Here is a 21,770-nt window from a genome sequence, read left to right as displayed (position 1 = left end):
CCTATCACCACATGCCCTTGTAAAAAGTCCCTCTCCAGCCTTCTTGTAGGCCCCCTTTAGGTACTGGAAAGCTGCTATAAGGTCCTATTTTGCTGAATAATTGTTCATTTTTATTTACTTCTGGATTTTGAACTTCTCATACATTCAGCATTCTCTGATTTATCTGTGGCCACAACTATTTAGTTGCTCCAAAATGGTATCAAGCGGCACTAAGTTGTGAATAAACTATTTTTAATATGCTGCAAGAGCTGTAGTTTACACAACCCTTCTAAAAGCACAACTTCACTCTGGATAGGTAAAATGCAAATACAGTTAATGGGATGGTCCATGTGAGAGAAAATCTAATACAGAAGCATAGCAGTGAATTTAGGAAAGCATATCCAGAAATATTTCCTATGCTAAAGTCACAGGCTGATGACAAAACAGTCTTCATATGTGAGTAATTCATAAATCTACGGTGAGTTGGAATGAAAAGGGATTTACAGGCAAAGGATGCCACAGTTGCTTAACAATGCCCTGAAGCCTTCAGTCCTGCCTCCCAAAAGCAAAATTTATTGAACCAAATCTTGATCTTTTGGTGCTTTGGTAACAGATACTTCTGCTCCCCCTGCACAGCGCTCTCTGCTCTTGAGCACACTCTATAATAAAGGTACCATACCTGGGTGTAAAAAGACAGCATTCACTAAGGTTCTAGCTCAGACATTTAATACTAAAAATCAGTATGAACATGATACATGAACAGAATTCTAAAAGTGAGTAGGATAAACAAAATAACATCAAGTAAGGCAGAATCATTATACTGAATATCCTGTGGATATTTCCCTTTTAAATGGCAGGTACCTCAGACAGAGAGAAGCATAAATCACTGGTTCTGTCAAATAGGTTGTAGCACAGACATATTAACAGTCACTGGAAGAATGGATTCCAGAATTCATGGATTAGTATGTTAACCTACATGCTATATTCCTCCTCCTCCTCCCTTAGTTTTGCTCTTTCAGAGCTGCAAAAAGGTGCTTCAACACTAAGGCCAAATGAATGTGTATTTGCAAAAGTTGGCAAAGCAATAGTTTTCTTGGCAGCAGCCAAAAAGTCCATTTCAGACAAGATAATTCTCTACATTTACCTGACAACCAATAGCCCTGTTCCTGTTCCTACTCCTTCTCTCCTCTCCGCACAGTACCTTTACGAAAGGCGTCTAGGAAGTACTAGATCTAGAGTACGTGGCTATGCCATCTATCATGCACAATCACAGCCCTAACTGGGTTCCTGTGGTTTTAGAGCTCTGACCATGAATTCCCAACGCATGCATTTTGTTAGTGACCACAAGGATAAAGAAGCAGTATGTGTCTTAAGAGGAATCTGCTAAGAGCTTTTTACTGTAAAAAACGTTGCCAGAGACCTTGAAGTCGCCAACTTTTTAGCTGCCTCTGTTGTAGGCAATGGCTACATTACCTGTGCAGGATGCTCTCCTTATTAGGTAGTCTACAAGGGCTGATAATATCAAAGATGTCTAATCTTTTCATACAACTGTTCCTATAGCTGCTTATCCAAGAAGAATATGCTAGCTAAGGACAGAACTGTGGTTGTCTGAAATGTGATAGCAAGCACAGCTTTTCTGTTCATGGATTCTTATTCATTATCCCATCCCTAAACTTGTTCTTGTCATCTGGGGGGGCTCTGTGGCAAATGTTGCATTAGCTGGATGCAAATTTGCAGTTGCACAAGCCAGTGTAGATTGTTTGTGCAAATTTGTTAGCATAATGCATGCAAAACTTGGAAAAATTAAAATGTTTTTTTAAATCTTCAGGCCATGTTGAGAAAATAATATATAGTGGTACTGCTTTCTACCACCAGGGAAAGATTTTCCTTCTTAGCCATTAAGCCACAGGATTCTTTAATTGAAATACTGAAGGAGTAAAACTTCTGGACTACATCAAATTTAGATGAGAGTTCTCATATTCCCCCACTGTCTTTGACTGACAGAACAAGGACTGCAGCACTGTCACAGCTGCCTGAAGAAAATGAGCATAAAAAGTTAAACTAGACAATGCTGTTCATTAGAATAATTTATTCTGAGATCATTCTTCTGCTCTACATCTACTGTGAAACATGTAATTTTGGTACCTCCCACACTGCTTTTATTGACAGTAAGTAATCTATGAGAGAAAGGGAGGGGTTGAAAACTCTATGTATTCTTTAAGGGCAAAAGTCCAAGATACGCCAGTTGTTCCATCGCTGTGTATGTTTCAACCGCATCCATTTAAGAAGGAAAAATAAACTTACTTATCACCCATTACAGAATAGTATTTAACCCTTTATTTTGATTTCCACCCAAGAGCAGTTCCCAGTTTCATCTTCACTAAGAGAATGGACCAGTCAGAGAACCACAAAAGGGCTGAGGCAGGAGGGCACCTCTGGAGATCGTCCTATCCAGCCCTGATGCTCAAAGCAGGGTCAACTAGAGCAGGTTGCTCAGGCCTGTGTCCAGTTGGGTTTTTAATATCTCCAGAGATGGAGACTCCACAGACTCCATGGGCAACCTGCTCCAGTTAAACCATCTTCACAGTAAAAGGTAGGTTTTCCTTACGTTTACATGGAATTTCCTGTACTTCAATTATGTCCATTGCCTCTTGTCCTTTCACAAAGTATCACTGAGACGAGTCACCCCACACACTCCAGAGGTCTCGTGGATTGCTTGTGCCCTGCTGTGTTGTCCCTCCAGCAGATACCAGTCAGGCAAACAAAACTCTTTCAAACGATGCAATTTCCTCCAGGAAAAATCTGGCTTTGCTTAGAAAACTTCTGTCTTATTCACGGGAAAAGTAGGTTTTCCTTATATGTTTATCCAAACATTAAAACAATAGGATGATCCAAGCAGATTTAAGGAACTTATTCTGCGAGTGATCTATGTTAGATTAGAGAGGTGCTCTGTGGCACAGCGTGGAACCGATCCTGGACCTTCCGGGGAGAAAACTTAAACTACTATAAAACACCACAGAAGTCACCCCAGCGCATTAACAAAACCTTTCATCAGGCCCATGGTCTTTCTAGATGAAAAATCATTACTTAAGATAAAGGTCCCATGCACCCCTACAACACCTAGGTGCTTGCTTATGATGAAACCAGTACATACACAGCCCCTTCTGTAGGAGCAGGTAGCAACACTTCTGGTCGTGTCCCTCGGCGTGATCTCTCACAGTGCTCAGGCTGACTGCGTGACAGAGAAAAGTGCAGGGGCTGTAGGTGCTCTGTAATGAACGAGGGCAGAACTGAGAAAACGGGGTTGCTTTAAAGAAGATATACTCTTGCAAGCTATTCTCTGTTAGTACTTAGGCATAATAATATTCTTTCAGTGAAAGAAACGTTTCATTTTCACCTTCAAAAATATTAAGTTTTTGGTGAAAAACCAATAAAACAGAAAATTCTACTTTTCCAGAGCTAGGCACTTTACAAAGGCTTTGGTGAAACAGGAAATCAGTGCACAGTTGTTCGTGTAAGAAGCAGTCTTAGCAAAGGAGATGCACGAGACAAACTACAGCCACCAAAATGCTTTCCTTGCTCATCTCTAGAAGCTAAAACATACAATCCCAAATTTTCTCCTTTTAAGTAATACTATTGATCGGGAGAAAACCTTACCTACTGGTTACATTACTTTTAAGGATATGTCCTTATAATTTCTGAGGCTTGGAGATTCCATGGGGAAATGAGGGAAAAAGCGTTTGTACCTCAGCCATTATACATTCTGTTAAAACTCATACCAAACACTTTTCATTGCACCTATGAATTAAGGTAGAAAAAGAACAGTTCATTCCAGGATAAAAGTCACATTACTTGCTGGAATTCAGTAGAATTTCCTCTAAGTATGAGATGAAACAGCACTTCTCAGAAGGTGGGGAAAGATAACATTAGGTCTTTTTGATTCTGTGCTGGCTATAGTGACCTTATGGGTACAAACCAGCTTACTAAATTAGTTTTACACTTCATTCTAAAGTCAGGATTCTGTAGTGTTAGAAATATTATCTACCTGGGTTAATCTGGAAGCAAAAGGATATACTTGAGAAATGAACAAAACCCAGTTATCTCTGTATGAAAAATAAGAGGTTTTTTCCTCCACAGCACAGTAGCAGAGATGGATTGGCTGACTCAGAGATCAGGCGCTAAGCAACAAGCACTTCTTTCCAGTAAAATAGAAACACCTAATAAAACAGGTTCTGTTCAGGAGCCGCACTGCTGCAAAGAGCCATTTTCCTCCCAGGTGCAACTGCACGATCTCCCACGCTACGTGTCAGCAATAGGCTCGAGAGGCCACTGCTGCGTGAGCGGGGCGGAGGAATGGGGCTGAGACTCCTTCCCAGTCCAAACCACCGCTTTGAAAAAAAATCACTTGTCCAGAAGCAATTGTGTTGCTTGTCAAAAGCGTTTTGATAAAACGGAACTCTGAAACGGGCATCTGCGCTCCCTTAATTCAGACAACATTTTGACCGCTCAGTGCAGGTTTTTTAGAACGCCAGATTTCATGACGCATGCCAGCCAGTGTCCTTGGTTCCCTGCTTTCATAGTCCTGCTACCTCCCTTTTCCTTGTGCAGAGAGGAGCCAGCTGTGAAGTCAGGACCTCCATCCAAGCTCCCACAGATGTGACGGTCCCCACCACACTGCCGTGATCACTCCTGCTGGGTCCCCTCTGGGCAGTACCCGACGTACACTTCTCTGCTACAATATGAATATGCTGCGCTTAATCTCGTCTTTATCAAAGGGGAATAACCGAGGGACTAAATCACTTAGGCTACATTAAAAAAAACATATCTCAACTGTATTGTGATTGTACCAGCTACAGGTAATGTAGCTTACTGGTGTACAAACAACGTTAATACCCACAAAGGCAAAAGTCCTCTATCAGGTAATAAAAGCAGGATACAACCAGGAATGATTAATTGAAATAGATAACAGAAAAAAATACAGAATGTGGATGTGAAAGGAAATTAGGAAATGTTCTGAGCTGGGAGATTTATTAGTCTATAGATCTACATCTCTTGACAATGTAAAATTACACTTTCAGAGCATTATATCATATGCAGTAAGGAATAAATCTAGACTGGCAGAGCTGGACTAGATGACCTTTACAGCAACTCTCTCATTTTTAGAGAATTCCCCAGCTTTGTCATGGAAAGAAATTATAACAGGCCATTTTTTCCCCCATTTTCAGATGCAAAAGAAGGTAACAGAGAAAGATTAAAATAAAAATTTTCCACAAAAAAACCAATTGTGCTTCATGATGGCCCATAAAGCAATCCTACCTCACCTCTAGAGCATTTTGCTTTGCTGTAAGAGTTAGCTCTGGATTTTAATAAAAATGTCAGAGTATATAGAAATAGATGTAAAATCTCCCACATTGGATACCTTCAAATTTCATTTTGGCAACCGCTTCCCCAATAAGAGAAAACTCATGGTATTAACCGCTTCTTTCAAAGAGAAGCAATGCAGATGTGAAAATATTCTCTCATCTGTGACAGGAATAATATTCCTCATGAACAATGCAGATATTATTCCATATAATTAAAAGAACCTAGCACTCCCTCCTGAGGAGATGAAATAGTAATATTTCACAAAATGTATGCTTAACCAGAACTCAAGTATAAAAGCTGCACGTGCACATCCACCCTCTTCAGTCTGGAGTTCAAAGGACTGAGAGTCTAGAACTGGCAAAAGGAACCTGAGATTACCGAGGCACTTTCACAAGACGACTTTAGCTAAACAGCAATGAAACAGCAAAAACCATGCCTTAAATCCGAGCAAGTTGCTATCCTCCCAGCTGCTGCTGAAATCTCTGTTTTATCGCTCACCTCTAACACTTTTGCCTCGAGGACAGCCAAGCAGTGGAGCAGGTCGGCCACGAGTTCGTGCAGTCTCCATCTCAGGAGGTTTTCAACACCCGACTGGGCAAAGCCCCCGAAGCCCTGCCTGACCTCCGGCTTTGAGCCGAAGACCAGAGCAGAGACCTCCGGAGCTCCCTCCCAGCCTGAACTCTCCTACTATCCTATGCACTTTATGCTGGTTTCTGAGGCATTTGGATTTTTTTCTGTAGCAAATTCATTAGGAGCGATGCCTTTCTCTTGCTGGCAGGGTAAGTATAATTTTGTTCTCTTTCCTCCCTTCCTCTCCTCTGTCCAACATTTTTCTTGGAATTATGACAACTGGCCGTCCATTCACCCAGTTTACCTCCTCTTACTGGTCTCATCATTAGCAACAGCAGTTCATACCACGTTTGAATGTGGAGTTTAATACATACCTGAATAGGATTAACTGAAGGTGATTAACTGCAATAGCAGAGGACTAGACCCAGGAGGCCTCTCTACTCCTCTGGGTTGATTGTGCTAGTCTAAAAATAATGCAATGCCATCTTCCATTAGCAAGGAATTTTTCTCTCAGAAACGTAGAAGATTTATCTCAGACCAGATTTTTACCAAACGCAGATGGAATATCTAGATTTACTTTTTAGCACAACAACCTTATGGCTATCCCAATCACTTCCAATTGTCACAAGTACCTTATGGAGTAACGCATATTTTGCTTCTTGGTTAACAGTTTCACCATTTTGTTTTATGTGCCACACAGTTCACTTATGTCCCAGATGAAGTTCCTACACTGATTTTAACAACATAACTACTATTTTTATTACTTGTTTTGTGCTTGTTACATTTATAAAGAAGTGCTGCATTCCAAGGAAGGAATACATACAGTATCATTTAGCTGGTTTCTTTTTGGAGTGAAGAAGCTGGCCAAGAGCTGGAACCACTACTCCAGCCCAAGAACATGAGAGATGCTGCTCTTCTGTCTGAATCAAATACGTAAAACCACGAGCCTCCAACTGAAAGAAACCCAACATGTGCCAATGTGTAGGCATTCAAAGCTGCCTACGGCCGACGGGACGATTGTGGCTGCGGGACATGACAGTGTTTCAGGCTCAGGAAAGCACTAGATAAGAAGTGTCCATTATGTTTCTTCCTCTCACCCGTCTTCCCCTTACTGAATTTGTTAATTGTTGTTCTTTCCAATTGTCTCTCAGAGCAAAAGGCCTTCTATACCTGAACTACACTAGAGGAAGCTGACAAGAGAAGTGCTTACAGGCTAGGTGCTCATGATGCCTTCATAGCAAAATTGGGTATTCTACTCTGCATCGCATGATATGAAACATTTTACCAGCACTTCTGCCTCTGAATAGACTTTGAGTCTTTTAAAGAACCCCAAATCAGATTTTTCTATAACTTTGTAAGCCTGTTCGGCTCTGTTTCTATTGCAGAACGGTGAGCTCCTTCCACTTCCACACGTGGACCTAGATATCGTCACAGCCTTATTTCCTTGTTACATGCTCATTGATGGGAAAACGAACAAGGAGCTGAAATCACAAAACAGGCCAAAGTGCTCTCCTACATCCCCATAAGGCTACAAAAACTAAGGTGAGATATGACCAGTGTAACTTACAGAAGACAGGGATGTAAATGTCATAAATGCTCCAGTCACCTCCAGAGAGGGATATCCAAGTATTTAGCTTTTACCAGAGCCAAGCTGTGCCGGACCCTCATAAACATGCAAGTACTTGAGAAGAAACTAGGGCATCACAGCAGTTCAGACGATTGGACTTGTTCTACCGAGGCGCCCGGGAGCCTACTTGGAGTCCAGTCTGAGAGCGCTAGTTCTGGAAAGGCTAGACATCGTGAAAAATGACAATTTCTTCACTTGTGAAATTTCAACACTGTATGTGCTGCTTTCAGTTGGGGTTTGTGTTCTCCTACCTTTACAGTGGAAGCTAGTGCATGCACAATTATATTCAGACTGTAAAGGGCTGATTTGCAACAAAGCAGCAGAGAAATGAGCTTTTTAATCCTTTCTTACTGTGGTAATAGATAGACCAAAATTTTTCACAATTATGAAATATTTCAAAAACTCTTCATGATGTTCATTTAATTTCTGGACAGTTATTTGAAATCCAGTGCAGTTTCATAGCTGGGAATATAAAAATGCCAATGCTTTTTAACTTCAACACAAGTATAATTTTTTAAATCAAGTATTTCTTATGAGTACATTTTCCAGAAGGAGTTTAAAATTTCCTTTGCTGATGATTGATGCCTGTAAGTCTGTAAACATTCTGCAAGCTTCAGTATTATTTTAATATAAATATTTAAATGGAGATGAAAGACCACAGAGAAGAAGCAATACTAATTTAAATTTTAACAAAAATTATGGAAATACTTATGGAAAATATTTTTCATTATGCACTTAGGTTAAACTGGGCTTTGATGTCAGCTGCTAGACTTTTATTCTATAGTAATTACAAGTCTAACTATAGACAATTGTGAAAACAAGGAGGAAAAAAAGGAAAAGGGAGCCTTGATATTTAAATACTGCCATAGTTGGACTTCAAATATTTTGAAGAAGAAAATGTACCAACTCCATCTGTTGTAATGGTACAATGACATTCTAGATTTCAGACACCTACTTAAAATCTGTGCAACTGATTTTCAGTTTTTTCTCTACAAACCTATTTTTGTTTAATTACAAATATCCACAACAAAAATTCACCAAACAGAAATTCTTTAAATACTGTGATGCTTACAATTATAATAAACCGCTAGTTTTTCAGTGGGGTGGTTTTGGTTCTAGTTTTGGTAAATAGTTTTCCAGTATATAGTGCTTATTAGACACCATTTCTATTCAGAAGAGTTTTGCAGGAAAATGATGGGTAGCTTGTGCACAAGTTTATTAGGAAACTAACATGCATATGTTTGGCACTTTCTTAAATGCTACTTACTGATACTACAATTAAAAGGTTGCATAAATAAATGTGTATTTGCTTGAAGAATTTTCATTAAAAAATGTAGGTACTTTATGTTCAAGTACCTTCTCTTTTTTCCTTCCTTTCTGCCTTTCTGCAGAGAGGAATAGGAGGAGTAAGAGAAAAATCAACCACTTAAGTAGAGTTAGACTTTGAGGTTTTCAAAATCGTAAGCTTTTGGTAAATTCTTCTCTGTATTGACAACACCTAAATATATACATTTTGCATTGAAGTTTTTCAAAAAGCATTTTCCTGTATTATTCTCTGGAGGGGTGGGTGGGAGGCAAGAAACATCTGGAAATATGCATCATTTAAGTAGAAGAGTTATTTTTCTTGGAAGTTACTGTCTCCTTTCCAATTTATCTTAATCAGCTAAAACTGATTTTTGCAATAGGTCTGTAAGTAAATCTTCTTCACTTACAGTATGTTCAACAAGATCACTGTTGCAACCAACTGAACTTTGCATGCCCAGACTGATGCAGACCCACCAGCTCTGCTGAGCAAACCCACTGAGCTGAACTGGTATGGCAACCTCACAAGGACTGGCAGAGAGACACAACTGAAATTGTAACCTTGGCCAAATCCCTCATCGTCGTCGCCTCAGTGTCCTCACTGGCAGAGTAGAAAGGAGAGTGCTTGGCTTTCTGTAGGTGCTCACCGCAGCAAGTATTGACATTAATTATGTGAGTTAAGAGTCACTGAGCTGCAGTCCAACCACACGGATAATTTACGCATTGCTAAAGAGGAAAAAAAGAAGTTTGCCAAAGGTGCGCCAACTTCAATGAATTTGCAGCAAAACCCCTCCAACTGATGGCTTTTGTTTTATTCCTCCCTTATTTACAGTAAAACTGGAACATTAAAGATAGTGCACGTGTGTGTACGTATCTACACATGTAGATTCAGCAAAATCCCTACGGAACAAATCCTTTGTTTCTTTCCTGCATCTGTTCCTCAGCCACCTGTTCCAGATGTATGAACTTTAAATACTACATCTTGCTCCTAAACTTACTTTATTTTCAAATACAATTAAAATGACCAAGAAAACTACTGGAATTAATTCAACAATTTTAAATAGGCTGGTTATCAGCAAAGTGAGAAGCTGTTACTTTTTTGTCACTTTTCCTATGACAAGCAGGTCATTAGGTATGGCTAAATACACATGAACAAGCGAGCATACACTGGAAAAGGCAAAGGGATAGGAGGCAGGAAGGGAGAAGGAGCAAGGTCAGTAATGTAAGTTGATCAGTGTAGGTTTGGAAACAGTTTGTAAGCAAGGTTACTTCCTCTTGTATAACTCCCTACTATATACAATGGGCTGCAACCTTTTCTTCCCATAGCAATGCTGTTTCTAGACTAAGGGAAAGTTGTATCGATCCAGACAGGAACAGATTATTATTAACCTGATGCGGAACTTCTCTTGACTCATGACACTATCTCCCTCCTAAATAACCACATTATTTTCCTGCAACAAAACCAAAGCAGAACGTACCAAGGAAATTCCTATACGGAATAACATAATGAACTTAAAAAACTATAATCATGCGTCAGAGCTTTCATCTCTTGTGCCCCAAAGGTTCAAGACAATTTTAACTGCACCATTTTATATCTACAGTAATAGATCACATTGAACACCTGCTTGCACACTAGATTAGCAACAGCTCGAACAGTTTGCCTTGGCTTAATGAAAATATTAACACTCTGTGTTGGTATTTCTTTTGCAATACTGAGGAAGAAAAATAGAATGCAGAAACAACAACTTGGCTAGAAATCAACGCACGCTGGAAACGCTTCCTGGAATTGGAAACAAAACAAAGCAAAATGGTGAAGGGACTTTGGATGAGAGGATTAAACAAATACTGTAAGTGGATACAAGAGACGATTACTTCACAGACGTAACACAAATTAGTTTTTCTTTTGCTATTATATCAGCTAGCACATCAGTTATGTTCAGTGGACACAAGTAAACACTGTTCACTTTTCAAGGCCATAACTGAAATGCTCCCTTGACCACACAGTTTTTGATTCCAATGGCAGGTCAATGATATAAACAAAATTGTTAAAACCAGTGATTTTATGCAAATTTAGTATACTGATGGCCAGGAAAATGCTGGACTGCCACATTCTTGTGATCACTTCAGAATATAACAATTTGAATCTGCTGGCATTTTTAAAATAACTTTTAGCAAACAAACAACAACCACGCACTTCTGAATTACCATGGTAATTTTTAAACGCCATCCACTTTGTTTACAGGACAAAAACATACAATTTCTCTTGTGGTAATTTAACTCATCAGAGTAGTTTTTTTGATCAAAGATTTTTCTTTTCTATAGAGCCATGTATAAAAGCAGTAGAAGCAAGGAGCTGACGTCAGCATAATTGTAAAAGCTGCTTTCTACAGAAAATCTTCACAGTAAAAAGGTAATCAACCTGCACACGTCAATGGCTGCAAAATTCAGAAGGAAAGAGACCTGGGATTGTAACATCAACTAGTGCGATGAATTCTTAGTCCAAAATTATTTAACATTTGTATCAATGGACTCAAAAAAGAATGCAAACATCACTGAATACAGGTAACGGAATCAAAGACTAGTGAATAACACGAGACCTGAATGCTGAGTGAGCAGCATGGTTTCTATTCCAGGGAATTCAGGAAAAAAGGGAAAAGAAAATAGAGAAAACAAACAAAAAGAAATTAAATGTGTGGGGTTTTTTTATTTCACAGAATATGCACATTAAAAACATAATTACAGAACAAGGGTTTTGGTAGTTCCATTCCACAGCAGACCCCGGATTCCTGGAGCTTCAATACTCCATTTTATGGACTTGGGAATCACGGGGGCCCAATTCGAGGGCCCAGAGCCCCTACTTTCTGGTATTTCATACTTAGGGTTGCTTCAGAGACATAGATTATTCAGCAAGCATACCCAAGAAGTCATATGTTTCAACATGGCCAATTATACACAATGTTACTACATATTTAAGAACAAAGAATGTAAGATATAAATTATTAGATTGGGAATACCAGTCTTGCAAATCAGTGATTTGAAAAAGTGACATTACAGAAAAAATAAAACCAAACCCAAGTAATAAACATACTCCCACTCCAAGTCTATGGTTAAAATGGGTAAACAGTCCTTTAAATATTTAAATAGAGAGGTAGTGAACAGGAATAGAAAGGTTATATTACCTTTCTACCCAACTCCTGGAAATTTATGTCCTGTTCTGGCGTATATACTTTAGGAAGGATGCTTAGGATATTTTAGGATTAAATGAGGAGTTGAAAGAATTATGAGAATGATGAAAAGATATGAAAACACACTCTCCGATGACAAACCCAGGATGCTCATTCTATTTCTTTTAAGCAAAAGGAGGCTACAAAGTGATTTGATTATAACCTGTAAATTCCTACATTGGGAGATAAAATTGGGTAACAAAAGACCTTTAAACCTAGAGGATAAAGGTACATTTATAACTAAGTGGGACATAGAAGCCAGGTAAACGCAGGCTAACAGGTGAAAACTTTTAACACCAAGAGCAACCAGGGATTGGAACTACTTAACAAGCCTGGTGGAGTATTCTCTAGTACCGGGACCTAAGACAAACAACTGAGGCACAACAGGTACAAGGTCAAACACAGCCACCTGGTAGGAGCTGCACTTTACTCCAGGAAAATCCACTGCCTTGTGGCACGTAGTGCAGAGAGTCACAGTATTCACTCTTCATCTGATATTCTAGTATGATGAAAACATTGACTTCTTAAAAAAACCCCAAACAAAACCCCAAATCAAAATCCCCAGTCTCTTTCACTACTATTAGTGCAGTTTTTGGAATTACCACCGTTCCTCTGCACTGAACTCATGCTCATCCAGAGGCTCCCACTTACAGATAATCCAAAATCTTTGTGAAAACGAGGTAGCTGATGCTCGTAAAAAAGTATTTTCTAACAGGACAGCAACTTTTTAGTGATCTTGAAGATGCAATTTGCAATTTGAGCATGAAGTATGTTTTCATTGTCCTATTTGTTATCTATAGTTTAATAAAATGGTACTGCAGTCAGACATGAGTTCCTTGTGTTTTATCTGTATTCCCCTGTTCTTTATTTGCTCACTGCAGTTTATTTAAGATTGTAAGAAAAGTTCTGTCCAATTCTGCTATGTGGCAAAGACATATAGCCCCATCTGCAAACTAGATTAGGGTTTCAAAGGCCAGTACCCTTGGGTGCCCTCACCACAAAAAGGGAACTGTATGGTACTGTACGGTGGCTTCCAGCGATAGCACCAGCAATATTCAGCTGTAGAGGGCTGTAAATGCTTTGTGAAGGGTTCCTTCCCATTTCTCTGGGGACAAATCAATGGCCCAAGCTTCCCCTTTCCGTTTATTTCATGCATTTTCCTTGAAAGCCAGTCAGCAGATCAATACTGATTTGTATTCTGAAGAATGAATAACCTTTATTTATTTTTATAAATAAATAAGCTCCCACTAAACTTCCAAAAAGATGCTGAAGATTTAATGGCAGGATAGAGAGAGACATCCTTTAATGGTAATGATGCACAAAAAGCATTAAGAGACACTGGTGGAACTTGTGGTGTTAATGCTTCAGGTGTTTTGTGGACGGGTATCCAAAGTACGTGAAAAATGCCGGTTGTCAATTCTAAGTTTGCTGTTGCTCATTAACTTCCACACCAGAATTTTGAAGAATCTTCCAGTTCCTGTGTACATCATTTATTTTTGTACACAATTCGGAAACTAGACACAATGGGTAATAGAGGAAAAATAGAGGAAACCAAGGAAAAACAGAGATGGCACCTTAAAAAAAAAGTTTTTCTCACTGCACAGTGTCAGGAATTTAATGTATACTGACAAAGAAATGTTATTGAGAGATGAGTATGCTCTCAATACACAGAAAGTGTTGCAAATTTACCACACTGTTCTTTACAGAGTGGAAAGTCCTCCGTTACACAAACAACTTTTCTATTTTGTTCTGTAAATATTTGATTTCAAAGGCTCTTGCACTGATTAGATTCCTTCTAGGAAAGACATTACAAAGAGGACAGTTTGGGGACACTTGCGATCTCCTTGGCTTCATGTATTAGGGAAACACTATATATCAGCCTGCCTTTGCAAACGGCAATCTCCCCACTTACAAAAACAGCATAAAACTAAAGTTGGAAATAATAATGTAAGAGAAAATGTTTATCATCATGCCTCAATTACTACAAATGAAAAAGAAAAGGAATAGCAGTTCTTGAATCTAGGGACCTGATTTAAAGTGCCCCACAAGCGCGTGCTTTTAATACTAAATGAAATCATCTCTGAAATCTGGCAGACTCACCTATATGCTGCAGCACACTAAGGAGTTTCAGAAGCCAGTGGACCAAGCAGTTAGATGGTGTAAAAGGATGTAAAGGCTCCATTAGTTTCAATTAATCTACACCATTTATAATGCAATAATCCATAGTGATGTTTTACAACAGAAAACCAAGTTACTTGTCTCTTAAAGGTTCAGTGAAGCTCCACCTGCCAGTTTTTCACAGCAGGCTACCTGACAAGCCCACACTGCCATCTCCCTTAGACACTGGCAATCTAAATTACATATTCTTTGTTAGTATATGAAAAGAATTTCAATTATTTCTATTGTTTTGCTGTACAGTTACTGTATGTATATTCCTCTACAATGACATCTTTTACTGAGATCTAAAATGTAAATACTTTTATGGGGTGAATGCGATAGTGTATCTAAAATATGTTGTGATCTTCTGACTCCATTTTCTAGACACATTTAAAAAACTCGCAAGTTACTGCAATTTTCCTTTTACATCCTCTTCAGCAGAATTCCCTCCTTCACATTTACTTGAGCTATTGAGGCCTGTATGTTAAAAACGGTTACATGCATTAGGGCTCCCCTTACCTCAAAGGAAAACCAAATACCTCTCACAAGTTTTCCTGCCTTTATCAGGCCTTTCAAGTACCTGTAGTAAAGGGGTTGTCTGATAAGACTTAGCATATTGCAGTGACATAGTTGCTGGAAAGAAGCTGCTGCTTCTTCCCTTTCCATCAATAGCAAGTAAGTCAAGGCAGAGATACCACACTCCATTTCAAACATGGACATCTTCTAGTTAAAGGAGGTGAAACACTGGTGTCCATCCCACATTTGTAACAGCAAAATAAAGAATTCCAAAATATTCCTTTGAGATCTAGTTACTGGCCGGAGAATAGGAATCAGTGTAACAGCAGCAGTGCAAAAAAGGTTTCAACACCACTATAAAAACAAGACAGTCTCATCACAAGCACAGAGCGACAACTTTTGTTATTTTTACTCACATGGTACAAAGCGGTTTCTGGTCCAGGTGTGCCCATGACTTCTTGTCTCAATGAGTCCATTTGTAAACTAGGCAACAGCGAGTAATGACTTGGACTACTACTCTTGTCTCCCTTCTTTTTGGACTTTTTCCCAGTGTCCTTTTTGCTGTTCCTTTGAAACATGTAGTCTTCTTGACCTATTTTCTCATTGCTCATATAGCGAAGCAATGAATTTTCTGTTGAAAGAAAAGTAATGCAAAACATCATTGTGAATTGTTATATGTATGTTAATCCTGCTTCCAAAATATATAATATTCTTGCTAAGATCTACTGTCAATTTTAACTCTTCAGGAATATTTCATTAACAAAACCCATTTGCTTCTTTGGTCTGGATATAATAAGAAAGCAATCTTTTGGTAGGGAAAATTCATGATTCTTGCAGTTTAAAAGGAACAGAATATAAAAGAAGCCCCACATCAGTAAATTTTGTCTTGGAGTTTTCAAACAATAAGCAATGATACACTTATGATCATACCTGTAATCTTTTTTTTAAACAAGATCCTAATGAATACAAATGATTGTGGTGCCATACATTTAAAAGTAATTTGCTTTGAACATTCATTTGAGATCATTCACCGTATCATCCATACTTTCCCCAAACAGCCTTGCAGCATCTACCAGCTTGTAGCTGAGGGACATCCTGAGCCAGAAGCAATGTTTGCGAATTTAGGAAACCTCAGCAGATTTGTCTTTCACGAACTTGTCTGGTCTTTCCTTGTATTAATGTGAACTTTTAGTATCCACAACCTCCTGGCTGTGGCAAGAGGTTCGTTAGCTTGAACCCAAAATGCACGAGGAGCCAGCTCTTTTTCTTTTTAACCAGCACTTGACGGACACATTTCATGTCTCTCGGGTCTTGTTTCAGAAAAAACAGTGACAAACCTATTTCCTGACTTCGTTCCACGCAAGATTTTATAAACCTTTATTACGTCCTGCCTAAATTCTCCCAAACTGATGATGGCCAGCCTACTGAATTGACCCCGGTTTGGAAGCCACTCTGTACATCTGATCATTTTTGTTGTATCCTAAACCTTCTTCAATTCTACTCTGTTCTTAAGAGGTGAAGAGACCGGAACTGCACACACACCCAGCATGAGCAAGAACTTACACAGCAGCATAAGAATACTTCTTAATCTATCTTGTATTCTTTTCTTAATTATTCCTAACAGTGTTTCCTTTTTTGATCCCTACAGAACATTTAGTTAACATTTTTATGGAAATAGCTATCATTACTGTAACTGGCAATAATAGCCATCTCAGAGGTTATCATTTTGTATGTGAAGTTATGTATCTGAGCCTCACAAACCAGAATTTTGAGGAACTTATCTTTGATGATCTTGAGGTGAATCCCATGCTTCTCTAGAATGTTTTCCATTCAAAAAGAACTCATGAAGACAGAGAAATATGATATATAATTCTCATTTAACCATAACAATATTTATCAGTAGTAACCACCCATTTGTCCTCTAATATTATAAAATTAAGGCCAGTTTCAAAATGGACTAGATAATACAGCTGAATAAATGAAATGCCAATATAAAGTTAAGCCAAACTGCAGGGCTTTGCAGTCATGATTTTCTTTTGCCTGGTTGAGCAACTTCCTCAATCCTAATAGAGGCTCTGCAAAAAATTAAGTATACATCATGAAAGAACCCAAAACAGGTTCACAAAAATATATATCTAAGCAAGCAGCACAATGAGGTTGAAATGTATAGCTTAAAGCATGACAAAACCCATAATGCCATGTACAAGATGTGTGTTCAGATCACTTACCTCTCCTACTATCTCTTTTTATTTTATTGGGGTCTTCATAATCCCCCACCCAGTTATATTCTACTGGCATAGAAATAGGCCTTAGTTTCCCTGGAAACAGAGGAAAAAATTGAGATCATGCACTATAAGGCAGCATTAAACTAACATGCTTTAGAAGAAAGAACAATTTATGTGCTAAGCTGCTATTCTACAGGGTTGCTTATGAAAGAGGATCCAGCATCGCCTCTGAACCTGAAGAGGTTAAGATAGGAGTTCTGTTTTCTTTAACAGACAAGAAGCAGCTAAGTATTTAATGGATTTTTTTAAGTTTAAAAAATAAATCCAGTGCCCTACAAAATCATCAGTGGGCTGATGTTTGAGACTGACAAATGCATTCAAATTACTTTAGTTTTCACTGAACAGTATCTATTTATTATTCTGGAAGCCCCTGGCACACACATGGAGAGAACTGTTTTAAAGCATATGTGAATTGTTGGTGAGAGAAATGTGTCCACATCACTAAAGTACCTTCACAAATAGCATCTTTGCTGGTGGGCTTAAAAGATCCATCAGTGGCTGAGTAAGAAAGGAAGCAGAAAACCTCTACATGTAATTTCTTTTGTAGCATTTAATCCACAGAAAGCAAAGTACTTTACTATCAGTAAATTCACTTTGATTTCAGACAGCAAGAAACAGAAAAGCTGAAGACTATTATATCTTTTAAAGTTTGATTTGGAAGCTGCTGAATTGATTTTAAAAAATGCTGTGAACTATGATTTCTGCTTAAGGATTCCACAAATATAGTTGGAAATTCAGTGAAAGTGTGTTAGGCAACTCAGTGTGGTTACTTAAAGCGGTCTGAAGGTTTTAGCAAGTTAAACAGTATATTGAAACACAACATAGAGTAGGATAGCATATGGCACAGTATCTGGCAGAATGAAAACCAAATGTTTTCACAACAAGGTCAACCCTCACTCTTTTTTGAATTGATCTACTGGCCACAAAACCGAAAAGTAGCAGAGCTTAAAGTAAAAACTTCAGAAGTCTTGTTAATTATTTTAGTAGAAAACCCCTACATAAAGGTGATCGGTCTTATTCTGCCTTTTTGAGGTTAAATCCATGATACACTGCAAGAGAAAGACGTGTTTATGATGAAAACAAATATTCAAACGTGTCTGTCTACCTATTGAAGTATGGTGTCCATGGGAAATACACCCATACCATGCAGGCAGCATAATGGTAAAAGGTTGTATTGTCTTTTTAAAAAATTGACAAAAAAGGTGTATGTTCTGTAGAGACCACAGGATCAGGTCACAAATACATCATTGCTCAGGAAATAAAACATACATATTTAACTTTTTATTTTTCATTTCTTTTACTATTGATAGACACATATTTAAGTCTGATTGAAGCTGCTGAGATTTGGAGCACACAGTTAAGAAGTCATTTCCTGAGTGGGGATGTATTTGGCTCATATTTATTTGATCAGAAGTAACTTTCAACGGTTACTTTTTCTAGAAATACAACTTTCTCTTCTTTGTGAAGCTGAACTCACAGTATCTTACTGAAAGGACCTGCACACTTAAAGATACAAAAGCTACATCATCATGTAAAGTCTGATTGTTATCAAAAGCTGTAGCCATAACAATTTTCTACAAAATCTCTAGCTGTTCAAAGTGCATGGTTTTTGTATCCGGCAGTAAAACCGCAATGACCAAATTTCTTTCTTTCCTTAAACTCAAGTTTCATTTGCCTGCTACCTCTGCTAATCTCCTTCTTGTTAACCCCCACGGATTCCCTAAAACTGTTTTCCCTGGTGACTACACTCAGGAAAATTTCTTCCTTGGGATGTGAACAGAAGCTTTCTGAGGCCAATTAGCAAAAATTACACAACAGCTGGAAGCCAGTAAGAGCATGAAAGAGAAATCTCGTTGTTAACATTGTCAAAAAATGTCAAAAGATTCCAATAAAGAAATTAAGGGCCCTATTAACCTCTCACGAAGGAGGACTGAGAAATAATTAAAAAAAAAAAATTAACACCACCACATAATTAATGATGAGAACATGTTGAAAACAATTATTTCTCCAAGCCTTGGAACTCTGTTTGACCTTCTTTAGTGGGTCACTATAAGCCAGAAAAGTGTTATTGCGATTTTCCAGATTTCTGTGAAATCCTAAGGTCATGCCTAGCCACAAATCTTATGCTAACAAACGCCATGTGGGAAACTTTAGAATTTAATGCTGAAATGGTAATATTTTTAGAAAAAACACTTAAATTAAATGGACTCAATGGTGTGAATTCATTAAAAAAGAAATAAGATCAAAAGTGAAAGGCTGTATAGCAAATGTGTTAAATAATCACTGATTTTCAGTGCATTCTTTGATCCATGTATTTATAACTCTTTCTGTAATAGACAAAAAGGCTAAAAAAGCTATCCTGTAACAAAATAATGGGTTCAGCAGTCCTTGAAGAAGAAATGTGTTCTTTTTCACTCTAGACCACCAGTATTAAAATTTAACATCTGGAACAGAGAGTACGTCTCTGTTAATGGAACTGACTGCATCCACCAATTGTAATAGTTGAAATACTGGAGTAATATAAAATTGATATATTCACTTTGAAAACTTAGCAGTTATTTTGTACACTATGGGCATAGTCAGAAAACGCTTGAAAACACTTTAAAATCAAAAGAATACTGAGGATTGTGCAACAAGATTGTGTAGCTGTGTAGAAAGGGTGCATTTTATGAAAATGCATACTTTAATGTTGTACAAGCACATTGCTCCAGGTCCTGAGGATACTTTACACAGCTCAAGCTCAATTTATGTCAAGGTTCCCAGGTGATTTTGGAGTTTGGCTGCATGATGTACAAAATCTACACTTCCTCATAAATTAAGTCTATCTTCTTCTCAAAGGGATATGATGTCAGGATTACTGTAACAACTCCAACATACAACTTGTGCTCAGTTTAAAAATGGAAATAACATAGCAAGTAGGGTGAAAAAATATGCAAGTGTGTGCTCAGCTAATACCATAGTAGTCAAAATATCTTTTTTAAACATGAGGTTTCCTCTTCATTTTCTTCTATATCTTAACAAGTCTATGACTGCACAATTTTATACTTGGCAGCAGAAAACCAATTCTCCCAGTCCAAAACTGAAACAAGTTACAACACTAGCAAAGGAAGAGTTCCAACAGATTCAAGGGAAAATAACCTGGCGCATAAAGGTTTGAGGAGCAAAACTCTCACCAGAAATTGTTTCTGAGTTCTCACCCTTAGTAAGTCAAAATCCAAGATGTGGAAGTAGCATGAATACACACGTGTGTTTACATGCAAAATTCTTTCTTAGACAACATATAACCTCAAATAAAGAGGAACTGCTATATATAGGAAGTCATCACTTCGCACATAGGAAGTTACAGGATGTAAATACAGTATTACAAAAAAAGCATACTACCATCAGTCATACTTCATTTCTGGGACTGAAGAAAAATTAAAGAGTTTTAGAGAGCAGTGCAGCATGAAAGCAGTATGTCATCACTTGGTAAATCTGAAGTGGTTTTGATCTTTAAAACTATTACACCTGGGTAAATTTTTCTAATACTGAATTCCTAAACCTATGCAAGGCTTGCCCTTATACCAGGAGAACAATTCCATCCTGTATTTTTAGTAAAAATATATGGGCTTCTGCCAGTTTGGCTTTTTTTTTTGATAAAATCATATTGAAGCATAATCTGGAAAATTAAGCTGATAACAAAATTATAGAATTTATATTCAGAAAAATCGTCAGTATAAAACTTGTCCTCCCTATCATAGTAATGCATTTTTTCTTGCACAGAATAAGCTCTTAGGTTGAAATTGGACTAAAGTAGTACAGAATTCTTAGCAAAATCAATGGCCGCTGAAAATATTTTCATGCTTAAAAACAAAAGCAGATGCACGAAAATCCTAAAATCAACAAATGGTGATTATCCTTATTAGATCAATGCCATACCATATGTTGGTGTGCTCTCTCTCCTTCCAGGACCACTTGTTCTTCCTTTCTCATATTCATAGCAGTATAAAACTGCATCTTCTTCAACCACATTAAAGCGCTTCCGATATTCCTGGTCAAGAAATGAGTTTGGAGATTCGGATCCTGTATGAACCGGCTTGCCGACTATATGTCTGCCAACATCATCACATGGGAGATTTCCCTTTTCATCCCTTTAGTAAACAAGAGAGGTTTTTAATATATTGGGATAAGACATTGATTTTTTTTTTTTTTTTTACTGTGAATATTTCAATAAACATGGGACTACGTCAGTGTTTCATGCAAGCAGGAAACAGATGCCATTGACCAACATCAGGATCACACATCATATATATGCATATCTATGCATGTATGTGCCAGTTATCTCACACATCTCTGCTTATTCAGTTCTTTTACAGACTGCATCCATCTTGGTTTCTCTTGAAAAGAATCAAAGAAATAAAGCTGATGTGCAGCTACTCCTTTTTCTTGTTTTTTGGAATCTATCTAGCATTTTGTGATTTAGGGCAGAGAAATAATGTTGACCTTACTTTTTCATACTTGCATTTTTAAATACATCAGATAGTTTTAAGACATGGCTATATGGCAAGCATGGACAAAATCAATCTAGTTCCTTACAAACTAACCCCAGAGCAAGAAGAACCAGGGACCGATGATGTACGGACATTTGACATAGTCTTGCACAATCAGTTCATGCCTAGGAGTTGTATAGGTACTTCCGTGCAGTACCAAACAGGGTGTGTAGCACCTGATTATGGGCTGCTCTCCCAGGACGGCAATGCATTGCAA

The 21,770-nt window shown here is 38.0% G+C and overlaps 1 protein-coding gene across 7 annotated transcripts in view; it reads right to left on the bottom strand.

Annotated features, from left to right (window-relative positions):
- Nucleotides 1–21,770, bottom strand: part of CNKSR2 (connector enhancer of kinase suppressor of Ras 2) — a 216,179-nt gene that overhangs the window by 65,353 nt on the left and 129,056 nt on the right. For 5 of the 7 annotated variants that reach the window (XM_052793909.1, XM_052793911.1, XM_052793912.1 and 2 more), the window contains 3 exons: nt 20,943–21,154; nt 16,968–17,057; nt 15,156–15,370 (listed from right to left, as the gene is read on the bottom strand). In XM_052793909.1, the coding sequence (XP_052649869.1) occupies nt 15,156–15,370; nt 16,968–17,057; nt 20,943–21,154 (517 nt within the window). The remainder of the gene's footprint in view (nt 1–15,155; nt 15,371–16,967; nt 17,058–20,942; nt 21,155–21,770) is intronic. The other 2 variants (XM_052793910.1, XM_052793913.1) reach the window with 1 other exon arrangement.

The sequence above is a fragment of the Harpia harpyja genome, chromosome 8, assembly GCF_026419915.1.
Source record: "Harpia harpyja isolate bHarHar1 chromosome 8, bHarHar1 primary haplotype, whole genome shotgun sequence".
Taxonomy (NCBI): domain Eukaryota; kingdom Metazoa; phylum Chordata; class Aves; order Accipitriformes; family Accipitridae; genus Harpia; species Harpia harpyja.
This window is presented reverse-complemented; position numbering and strand designations above follow the sequence as displayed.